The following is a 12,895-nucleotide window of genomic DNA, read 5'->3' on the forward strand; positions in this document are numbered from 1 at the left end:
TTATACATTATTGGTTGTGTATCACAAGATTGGCGACAAAAGCCAAGTTGTTTTGCTAAATTTTGTCTTGCTTCTATTGCATACTGAATTAAGCCTGAGTTGTATTAATTTAGTTATTTACTATACTTACGTTTATTTCTTGCACATGCTTAAAACTAATCCGAGTCCTGAATAAATAAACTCCCTCATATACTTAAGGCTTTATCTAGGGCCGGTGCTAGACACTGCCTGGTGCAGTCTGTACAGGTCCTAAATTCTGCTACAAAGTGCCTTCCTAAGTTCTAAACACTGGATCCTAGTGCTTTCCCTAAATCATAAAAAACTTCTCATCCTTTATTTTTGCAGCTCGGTGCTTCCTCAAATTCCAAAAATTTCATCTTCCCTAAATTCTGCCATCCGGTGCCGACATATTCTACTGCTGCTTCTGGGTTTATGGTGAATAACATATCAGTTATTCTTAATTAAAATAGCACTAAATGTAATCTTTTGGCCTATGAGTTTCATTAACAAAATCTATTTTTAGCATATGAAAAGAAATTTTTGTTGAATTTTTTCTCGTCAACATTTCTTAGAGCATTTAAAAAATCTATAATCATTGCCAGGTTGCAATGATTATAGATTTTTTAAATGCTCTAAGAAAGTTATCTTAATTAAAATAGCACTAAATGTAATCTTTTGGCCTATGAGTTTCATTAACAAAATCTATTTTTAGCATATGAAAAGAAATTTTTGTTGAATTTTTTCTCGTCAACATTTCTTAGAGCATTTAAAAAATCTATAATCATTGCCAGGTTGCAATGATTATAGATTTTTTAAATGCTCTAAGAAATCTATAATCATTGCAATGATAATAGATTTTTTAAATGCTCTAAGAAATCTATAATCATTGCCAGGATGAAAGGTTGCCATACTCTTGTTATTCAATTGCTAATATAAAAAAAGTTTAGATGTTGCTGCATGAGTTATTAGTGAAGCTGTCATGTATTGATAAACATGCGGTGATGAAAGCAAAATATTATAAATAATGACTCGCCAGGTCAGCGTCAAGGATATAAAATAGGTGAATGTTTCGGCTTGACATGTATGCCAAGCAGATACTCAGTTACGGAAGCAAATATTAATCTGACAAATTTATGCTTACATGATTGTTTTTCCATAACAAGGTATTTTATTTAGTGCGTAAGTGAAATTAAGAATCGGAATTTTTAAGTTAAAATCTCCACATGTTTTATTATGGAAGGAAAAATCAAATGTGCATGCGTAAAGCATACAAAAGAAAGTCTGTGGCTTTGAGGTCCAGATTTTAGATCATTCCAGATAACGAACGTCTGGATTTCGGACTTTGTACTGTATTTGTATTAATTCCATGTTTAAAAATAGTGTTTTAATATGCCACCTAAGAAATAAATAACTAAAACCAGTACATCACATTCTGCATCATTACCAAAAAATACTATTTGTATAAATCAAGATTGCATTTGATCATTTAAATAATGTTTTATTTGTATGAACATTTGTTTTAGAAAACAGATGAAAATTCCCGAATTAGGGGTGATTCCCATCTATTATTAGTTGGTGATCCAGGTTTGTAGTTTATGATCATTGATAACCAAATTTAAATTATTTCAATAAATTTTCAAGAAATACATCTATCATCTTTATTGTGGACTGTTTAATGATCTTTATCTGATGATATGTTAATTTTGTAATGTTTAAAAATTTTGCTATAATTGCTATAATGTTTAAAAATTGTTTGTATGTTTTGCTTCCAGGTACTGCAAAATCACAGTTTTTAAAATTTGCATCAAAAGTTTCTGCGCGATCTGTTTTGACATCTGGCATTGGAACAACAAACGCTGGATTGACTGTATCAGCAGTGAAAGTAATTATTTATTCTATGAAAATTAGGTTTTGAAAACTAACTGTATGAATAAAATGAAAATGTGCCTTTATTGCTATGTTCATGATTTAAAATTAGTCCTATTCATGTTACACAAACTTGAATATATTTTTTTCTATGGATTCCAAAATAATATGTTTAATTGGTAATACATAAGTGCAGATATGTTACAATTTCATTTATAAATATTCTTAAAACAGATTAGTTTGACCTAATCATATAACTGAAACTATTTTTTTTAATCTGTGTATAAACTTAGTTTGATTTGATTTAATTTATATCTACACAGCAATCCATTATTCAAGCTCAAAAGCATACTTGCCAACCTACAACACTAAAAAATCAGGAGATTTTTTTAAAAATCAGAGAGAATTTTTCAATAACAAAAAGATTTTTTGAATAATAAAAATATGTAGAAAGAAAAAATATTTTTAATGATGTATTAACTTTAAATAGTAACTAATTAATATCTGAAAATAAAAATATTTAAAAACTTTTTATAGTTTTTATCTTTAAACAGTTTTTGTTTTTGCACTTGACTATTTCGTAGCGATTTTACTTCTGGGAAGCATTTTTCTAAAAAATCTGCAGCATGATTTGATGCATTCAGAGGCTGGTTACGCTCCAGTAAAAAGACAGAGAATAGGTATGCGGCCAACCTACAACACTAAAAATTCAGGAGATTTTTTTTAAAAATCAGAGAGAATTTTTCAATAACAAAAAGATTTTTTGAATAATAAAAATATGTAGAAAGAAAAAATATTTTTTAATGATGTATTGACTTTAAATAGAAATCAATTAATATCTGAAAATAAAAATGTTTAAAAACTTTTTATAGTTTTTAACTTCAAACAGTTTTTGGTTTTGCACTTGACTATTTCGTAGCGATTTTACTTCTTGGAAGCATTTTTCTAAAAAATCTGCAGCATGATTTGATGCATTCAGAGGCTGGTTGCGCTCCAGTAAAAAGGCAGAGAATCTGGTATGCTGCATTATTAAATTTTTAGTACTTTGTTTCCACAGAAAAGTTAAATTTTTGTTTTCAGTATAACTAATGTTAACTTGTGTAAACACAAATTGTGTAAACATAACTTGTGTAAACACATGTTTAAGAACATCGGGCTTTCCACCGTGCGAAATCGAAAAATCGCAATGGCAAACGATGTAAATTGCAATATTACATTTCCTTAACGAAATAATAGAAGGAAAGTCATCTGTATACAATTTTTGAAAAGTAAATGAGCATTTTATATTTTTCACAGACATAACAAATGCAAAATATCACAGTTTCTTAAGCTGTTTCAGGAAAGCATGTGAAACTTAAGCTACTCACTGATGAGATAAACAACCCTGATCTTGCTTAGTGCTTATTGGCCAGATGACCTGCAACGGAGGATTCTCGTTGGAGAACAGGCACACGACATTTTTGGACACATGTTTTGGACTTTCATACACAATGCAGAAACATGCCATATTTCAGGGATAAAATGACTTTGGTCATTTTTATCTGCATCTAGAAAAAACAAGCGCTTTCAGACGCCAAAAATCACTTTTTTGCGGACAAATAAGGAAGTATTAAGCCAAGCTACAAAAAATCATGAGAAATTTTAAGAATAAAAGAAAGTCAGGAGAAATACGTTAAAAATCGGGTTGGCGGCAGTATGGTCAGAAATCGGGAGAATTGGCAACTATGTCAGAAGGAATCTTATTAAACTGCATAAATTAGCTTATTGTTTTCAATTCATACAGGTGAGTTTTACTTGTTTATAGATCATTTAAACTGCAAATTCTGAAGACTAAAGGTAAATGCCAAATTATTTATACAGTCTAAAGTCTTTAATCCGGAGTTCGGTGATTCCGGATTATCGGTTTTTCTGGATTATAGATCATCAATTTAAATCTGGTAAGATGGCATGCAGAAATTATAAAATTAAAAATATGAAACCGTAATTTATGAAATAAAAAGCAATTATGATCTAAAGAGTATTGAAATTTACAAAAAAAAAAAGCTTAATATTTATTTGTTTACTTTATTAAACATTTCTTTCAACGCGCGCATGCGTAAAGCATACATTACTCATAGTCGAAATTAGAAAATTGTCCCCAGAAAACTATTTGATGTGTATTCATGATATTTATAATGATGATGAATTTGATTTAAATCATATCAAAAACGGAGTACATCGAGATAAAATAACATAAATAAATAAGTAAGCCGAATAAAATAAAAACATCTGCCCTGAAGATAAGGATAGTGCTGACAGATCAACTTCCAGTTCATTGCACGATGCGACGTCCCCCCCGATCCGAATTATAGATTATTCTGGATTATGGATGTCAGGATTAAAGACTTTTGACTGTAGTATAGGTTTTTAGTTATTAATTCAAGAACTGTGCTCCAGAAAGAAAAAAAATCACAGTCTTGTTAGTTTATAAAATGCAAAGGCATGCCCCATCCTTGAAATTAGATAAATAAGTCATGTTTTTGGGGGTTTCAAATGTCATCTCACTTGTACAGATATTAGATCTACTGATGTTTACAGCTTGTAAGACATATTACATGAAAAACTTTAAAGATGTGTTAAAAACATGGAAAAACTACTCAAGATTACCAATGATGTAGGACTGGTAATATCATGACATTGCAAATGGTCATGTCAGTATCAAGGGATTGATCATGAAATAAAAATTTTTTCGTTCAAATTATGACCAGGAGTATTAACTGGTAGTAAAACTGAATTTTAAGTATTTTGGCTACTTCAAAGTGTATGAAATGTAGAAAATTTGAAGCAGTAAATGAAATAGAAAAAATAAATGTTCTTATGCCATGATAATTATGCTTTGGTATGAAATTAGGTAGAAGATTTAATTACCTTTAAAAATAAGCAGGCAGTGTTAGAAGAGGAAATGGATGCGGAGTTTTTAAGCTGAATTTCCTAAAAAATCTATTACATGTGGTTTTTCTTGTGCAGAACGATTAAGGTAAATTGTCTTCCAGAAAAAGGAATTGAAGGTTAAAAAGAACAATTAAAGTTTACTAGATTCTTAAAAGAAATACATAAAAAGAAGTTTTATAAAACATTTTTTTAATGTTGCTGATGTTTTAAATATTTTCATTGAATTAATTTTTAATGTTAAAAAAAGATCAGTATTGAAATAAAGTATTTATGTGTGTTAGTACTGTAATTACTATTTCAACTGAAATTTCTTAAATTGTGCATGTGAACGGCTAGAATTGTAATAAATTCCTTTTTGTATGTTCTTTAAGATCCTTTACACACTGTTTTGACATCCATTACAATTGCAAAAACATAACCGTCTTCAGATAAGGAGGGATTATTGTATAATTTAATCTCATACTTTTTATGGTTAATAGATTAGATTGGCTTGTCTAGTAATTTTATTTATTTTCCTAAAAATGTGGTATTCAAACCTTTTGAGAGTGCAGTCCTGCTTGGGACATCGAGGTAATATGCTGATCCAAAAGTTAAAACATCAGTAATTTAATTGCTCAAAAGGTAATATTAAAATTCAGGAAGATGTTAATAATTATTTTTATTTCATATAAAACAAATATTAGTGACAAAGCAAGTACAAAAAACTAAAAATCAACTTTGTAGTTACCAAAGATGTAGCTGAAAATTCGACTAGCATTAATCATTTAAAGTTAAGACATGGTATATAACATATAGGAACTTTAAAAAAAAAAAAAAAATGTTTAATGAGACCTATGAGCTCATTTTTTGATCAAGTAGTGATATTTCTGGATGTATTCTGCTCAATTTAAGTCTTAAAGGTGGCTTTACTCATAATTTATTTTGATATTTAGATTTCAGATAAAGGAATTGGGACATTCCCGTCTCACACATGTAAGATGAGGCAAATGGTAATACATTACCTACACCTTATTAAAATCATTTCTGTTGCAAACATAATTTGAGTTTATTAAGCAGTGAGTTTATTGAACAGTGATTTTGTGTATTCAGACTGTGAAATCTATTTTAAACAGTTCAAATAAATCATTTATAATTTATCAATATTAAATTACTAACGACTAATTCATAATTAATTCTAAAATAATAATTTTAAATTTATTTTAAAATTTTGTAAAGAAATATTTTTATAATTACATTCTTGATGAAATTTTAACTCTTATAAACAGCTATTCTATATGTGTTTGTTTCATATTGTTCAGCAACAGTTTTTCGATTGTATTCTCAATTTTGTAATACTGCTGATAGTTTTTTGATCAACATCTTTCAGTTCAAGAATTTTTCTTATGCATGACCTCCAGCAGAGACATCAACTTAATTATCTCTTTTGAATCACTTCCATTTTTACAAAATTCAATCATATTCATCATTTAATGAATATCTTTGTAATGACATTTGAAAGATTTTATATACCCTAAAATTAAAGGTTGAATGTTAAAAGCTATGGCTTAAGTCTTTTCGCTTGGTATTTTCAACATGTTACAAGTTAAGCAGACAAGAAATTAAAAAATGCTTCTTCGAGTGATTTATTTGAATTTCAGAAAACATTTCTAGCTAGCTGAATTGTAGCTGACTGCCCTTTATCTAATTCAGAAACCCTTTATCTGTTTAATCAATCTGCCACTTCATGCTTAGAAGCATGACCAGTGCTTTTCTTGATTTTTCTTCTGTGTACATTTACCATTTTGTTTCCATTTCAAAACTTTTAATGTAGGGTAGTGCTTGAAGAATTTTATGAACTTTTTTTATAACACTCTTTGAACATAATTTGTCTATCTCAAGATGCAGTTTTGAATGTGGAAACTTTAAAAGATGGAATACACTTCTTATCATCTTTTCACTTCCTATCATCCCTTCTGCCCCTGCTTAATATTTCTTATCAACTTGTACTCGAGGATGAACTCTTACTCATTTACAATGCCTCTAGAAGATTGTTTTTATTGGTCTTAAATTATAACAATACTGCCGCTCTGAAGTCCATTGCAGACAAAGAATTCTGAAAACAGTGTCTCACAGGTACACATGGACGGGGGGTTAGAAACATTTTAGTCAAACCCGTTTTATTGAAGCACTGCATATATGAACGATAAAGCCACAATCCACAGTATGTTAAATGGATAAACTGCGGAAAACTTTGATAGGTACAAGATAATTTGATTCTGAAGCATCAATCTTTTGCCAATCTGAGTTTAATAAATGGTGGTTTTTTTATTGATTAGTATGTATTTGGTTTGGTTCCTGGAAATTTGAACATAATAAGCATTCGACTGTATTAACCAGTGAATTTAATAAGCAAGAAGTACTGTAATATTTTTACAGCTGTATCAGACAGTTCTCGATGTCCATTTTAAATGTTAAGAAAAAAAATCTGATGTGTACACCACATGACTTCCTTGTACGGAATATTAAATTATACGGAATTTTTTCTTGCATTTCATTTAAACTTATTGGATTGAATTAAATCTACTTCACCGACAACACATAAACCACAATAGAATAAATGCATTCTTTAAAATTCACTCTAGTATTTGTTTACCATAGCGACGCTCTGGCGCTAGATTCACTTAACAGTATTATATTTCGTTCATATTATAACTTATAATGCACAAAACTTATATAATTTAAAGAATAGAATTACCTAATCGTTGCCACATGTTCTATTCAAATACTATAATAAAGCTAGAATGATGTATAAAAGAAATAAAGCAAACAACAACAACAAAAAAAAAAAAGAAACGGTTTTTCACAGACGATTGAGTATTTCTCATTCAATTAATTCAGTTCTCACTTTGCGAGAAGGCAAAAATACATAAAAACTCAAAATATCTATATTAAAAATTACGAAGTAAATCTTAAACACTTATTTCCTCGAAAAAATTCCAGAAAGGATTAAGCATGATTTAATTGGCAATAATAAATTAAGGTATTATCTTTGTTGTTGTGAAACTAAGTTTCTCTAGATTGGCAACAAATCCACTAGTCTGCTGTTTCAAATGTAAACAATCAATGGCTGCCATAAAAAAAAGGCTTAGCGACACTTAAACAACTTTAAAATTCTTGATAATTCTAAAAATGTTGCTTACAGATTTACTAAAGGCATAAACCTTAACCGGAAGATAAAAACAACATAATTCAATCATTTTTAAAGCAAAAAATGTACAATTTACAAACATATAAGAGTGAAGAAACTGAGATCACTGAGCCGGGTTACAGAGTGGATATATATATAAATATATTTATATACGTTTGGTGCGACTGATTGCAACCAAAATACGAGGTGCACATCTACATGTTATAGCAGTCCTATATACAAAATTTCAACGTTCTGAGGCTACTTGTTTTTGAGTTATGCGAGATACGTACGTATGTACATACGTTCATACAGACGCCACGAAAAATTCTCTTCAGAATTAATTTTAAAGCAGTTTTATAATTTTTTTAGAGGAAACGAGTCTTTTGTTCTGTCCTTACGTACAGATATCACTCAAAAACATCGTTAAATTGCATTCAATAGCTGTCAAAATGGATATTTTCATTGAAATATGCTGCCTGAAACTTTTCGCAATTACAATACTTCCTTTTTACTTCGTACAAGGAAGTAAAAAACTGCTGAGTGCAAGCTCTTTGAAAAGAAATCTTAACTCTTCATTAAATAGTAGTTTTTCATTTGAATGAAATGATAAATTTTTGGGTAACATACACTGAAAAGAATTTTGGATCCATTCAGAGTCAGAAAAATCTTGTGGAAAATAAGTATTAAATTGATGTTTAAGAAATGAAAAGTGAGTTGTTATATCTTCACTAATTGAACAACTTTTAGATTGTTTTCTATAACAAAACTTTCTAAAATAGGAGATGCTGTAAAACTCTTTGCAGTATGAACACCACAAATCAATTTTCTTTGTTTACATATAAAAATATTTAATTATTGTTCTTGAAGATTTAAATTCAACTTGTACAATTTGCGAAAAATATCATTTAAGTAAGCTAATCAACATAACCAACATTAGTTGAAAAATGTAAAAATGCTTTTCATTACCATTCAAACACAAACACTTCTTTAAGTTTTAAAAATAGTCTAATGAGAGCCCTATCCCTTGAAAGCCATTGCATTTCTATATGTAAAAGAAGCTGTTGATGCTTACTGACCATTTCTCTACATATTTGTGAAAAAAAAATCTGTGAGTTCAGAAGATGTGCCTTGATAAAATTTATTATTTTAACTGCAATATCTAAGATAGACTTGTTCGGCAGCATGTTTTTTGATACGTGCACTGCTCTTTGAATCATACAATGAACCTAAGCTATGCTGAGAAAGAATTCTTTAATTCAGGACAGAAATCTGCTGTGTTTTCTTACCATGGCACGAGCTCCATTACTGCACACGCCGTCAGAATTTTCCCAAGAAATATTATTTCCTATGATGTAAGAATTTTCTAATTTCAAGATTTCTTCTCCCATAGTTCTTTTCAAAAAAGAAATTTTTCAACGACTTCATTTTTGTGATCATATTTTGCAAAGCAAAATAGTTGTGCAGCACTTTGGCAATCAATGAATCCATCCTACTAAAGACTGATTTTTTTTTTTTTTTTTTTTTTTTTAAATTCAAAGTTTACTTTCCATATTATCTGCCATTTTGTATATTCTGTAACTAGTTATATCGGAGAGGCATATAGGATATATCTCTGTTGCTTTTTCTTTCTGCCAAACATAATGCCTACTATATTCTGGACTGCTGAAAATATTAATATTTCAACAATTGTGTACAGCTTGCCAGTTTTAGTTGTACAATAGCTCACTTGGTAAGAAGTATTCAGTGCTTTTTTTAATTAATATCAGTAAAAGTCAAGTTAGTTTTTCTCACTTTCCAGTCTCTCATTTGAATCTTTGACACAAGTTGGAGCCTTTTCTATAGAGTTTGCAAAGGTATTTTGCAGTACATATTGCCAGGCAAGCCCAATTTCATGAGCACTGTAAATTTGTTTTGGATATAACTTTTAACTGTTAATGAGTTCAGTGAATTTATGTGTAAATAATTCAGCATCTTCAGTATCAGCTGAAGATTTTTTACCTGAAATTCTTAATTGCCTTATACCATGGTGATTTTTACATTTGGTTTACCAACCTGTCGAATAAGTGCACTCAGTTTTTATAAGTTAATTTCTTAGTCAAATATTTTAACTTGCACCATTAACATTTGAACTGTTAATGGCACATCCTCATTGCGACGCTGTGTGACCCAATCAGTCATCATCTTGTCATGATCTTCACTTTTAGCATAATGAATAATTTTTCTGTTATTCATTGCGAGCGGGGTGTTGGTATCCACAAAAAATTCAAAAAGTTCCTTTTTGTGTTTTCATATGTCATATACAGTTGATTTTCCAATGCCATACTCCTCGCATAATTATGAGAGGGATATACCTTTATCCATTTTTTGAAGCAATTCCACTTTTTATTTAATGGACATCGAAACATGCTTTCTCTTTATAGACCCTGCTGCAGCTCCACAATTAGAAACTCTTTTCAACATGATCGGAAGTTGAAACTTTAATTTTCATCAAATTGCTGTAATAAAAACAGCCTGCAAAAAATAATTAAGTTAGATCAAACCAGAAAGTTGAGGAACAATCTGCTATATTGGCTGAAATTCCTTGGAATCGGTAAAGTATAATTTTAGCCTAGCTTAATAACATCCGCTATGCATTATTGACTATGTTTCAGGAGACTGGCGATGAAAGACAAGTTGTTCTGCTAAATTTTGTTTTGCTTCTATCACGCACTGAGACGATTAAGCCTGATTCTATTAGTTATGTGTTATACTTACATCTATTTCTTGCACATGCCTAAGGCTTATCTGAATCCTGAATAAATAAATTCCCATATATACTTAAGGCTTATTGAGGGCTGGCGGTAGATATCATCTGCAAATAATTCAGCATCTTCAGTATCAGCTGAAGCTTTTTTACCTGAAATTGTTAATTGCCTTATAGCATGGCGATAGATATCTCACCGCCTGATGCAGTCTCTGTGGGTCCTAAATTCTGCTACCAAGTGCCTCCATATGTTTTAAATTTTTGCTGCCCCTAAATTTTGAATCCCAGTTCTTTATCTAAATTCTAAAAATATTTTTATCCTTTAATTTTGTTGCTCGATGCTTCCCTAAATTCCCAAAATCTCATCTTCCCTAAATTCTGCCGCCCAGTGCGGCCATACGAGCTCTGGCGCAAGTCCTGGGTTTATGTGAGAAAAAAATCAGTTATTCTGAATTCAAATAGCACTAAATGTAATGTCTATACATATGAGTATCATTAACAAAATATATTTTTAACAAATGGAAAAAAGATTTTTAAAAATTCTTCCTCGTCAATTAGTGTATTAAACTTAAATCTGTAATCATTGCCAAGTGTAATAATGTCAACATAAAAGGTTACCAGTACTCTTTGTACTATTATAAAATAATTTTTTTTTAGTTGTTGCTGCATGAGACATTTCTCAAGTTGTCATGTGCTGATAAACATATTATGATGAAAGCAAAATATAATAAATAATGATTCACCAGGTTGGCATCAGGGATATAAAATATTAGTAGGTGTAAAATAACTATGTTTCTTTCTAGAGTGCTTCGGTTTGAGATGTAAGCCAAGCAGATATGCAGCTATGGAGCCAATTTATGCAAAATTATTGTTTCTTCAATAATGTGGTATATATTTAGTGTCAAAGGGAAATTAAGAATCGGGACTCCCCACATGTTTTATCTACAAGGGGGAAAAATCAAATGCACATTCATAAAGCATTAAAAAAAAATGTTGTTGACGGTTCTGAGGTCCGGATTTTAGATCATTCTGGATATTGAACGTCCGGATCTTGGACTTTTCCCATATGTGGTATAAACAAGCAATTTTTCTTAGACAGTCCTCTGCAAGATCAACTCTTCTAAAATCAAATTAAACCTTGAATGCTTTGCCTAACATATTTCTCAGCCAATTAATGTAACTATTTCATAAAAGTTGTAAAATTCATACAGTTATTACCAGTCTGCGATAGATTTAAAGTTGTGATTTCTAAATGTTTGTAGTATAATTTTAGTAAGAGATCTCTATATACACTGCCTAACATAGAAAAATGCAACACCATGAGATTTGGCAATATAAATATGCAAATTTCGTAGAATATGTAGCAGAACAAGTCATGCAGATGATATAAGATGCAAGCTGGTCATTTGATTATAGTGCTAGATAAAAAAACAAGGAAATGGTGGGTAAACCAACAGTCGCTACTTAGGGAATCTAGGATTTTGAGAAATTCATTGTTCCAGAAGACACATGTGAATGAAGAGATGCCTGGACGATGACACCATAGGCAATTCCATGAAACGGACAATTTTACGAGCGGTCAAATTGTAGGCTTATATACGGCTGGTTAGTTTCATTGTCGTATCACTGCTGAAATGCACATAGATGATCTACGATGCATAGAATTTGGTCTAGATGGATTTATGAAGTTAATGTAAATAGTCACAAAAGACAAGGTCCATCTAGACGAAGAGAAGTGATGGCAGCCCCACAATTGACTACTAGAAACATTTTGCAGAATGTGTAAGGAGTTTTGACTACTCCAATTTCTGGGAGAACAGTTTCCCGATGTTTGGCTGAAAGTAGCTTTCAAACAAGCCACCCTTTGTGAGTTAACAACAAACTAGCAGTGCAAAAGACTACAATAGCATCATCGACAAGCCACTTGTACATCTGAATGGCACAATGTCAATTCAGCAAAAAGCCTCAGTTTTGTTTGTCAGTTAATAGTCACCTGTTAAGAGTCTGGAGATGCCAGAGAGTTAGAGCCAATCCGACTGAATGCCCCACCATTCGTCAGTATGGCATAATGGTTTGTGGTGCCATCAGTCGTAATAGCAGGTCACCCCTGTTACTCATCAGAGGCACATTGATGGCATGATGATATGTTGATAAGCTGCTGCAGCCGATTGTGCTACCTTATCTTC

General features: G+C 30.8%; 1 protein-coding gene across 8 annotated transcripts in view; it reads left to right on the forward strand.

Moving 5' to 3' along the window:
• LOC118190438 (uncharacterized) overlaps positions 1–12,895 on the forward strand; it is a 165,026-nt gene that overhangs the window by 107,301 nt on the left and 44,830 nt on the right. For all 8 annotated transcript variants that reach the window (XM_085822611.1, XM_085822613.1, XM_085822610.1 and 5 more), the window contains 2 exons: positions 1,524–1,584; positions 1,773–1,882. In XM_085822611.1, the coding sequence (XP_085678737.1) occupies positions 1,524–1,584; positions 1,773–1,882 (171 nt within the window). The remainder of the gene's footprint in view (positions 1–1,523; positions 1,585–1,772; positions 1,883–12,895) is intronic.

The sequence above is a fragment of the Stegodyphus dumicola genome, chromosome 8 (assembly GCF_044657685.1).
Source record: "Stegodyphus dumicola isolate Sdum_Otavi_A_Nest chromosome 8, ASM4465768v1".
Taxonomy (NCBI): Eukaryota; Metazoa; Arthropoda; class Arachnida; order Araneae; family Eresidae; genus Stegodyphus; species Stegodyphus dumicola.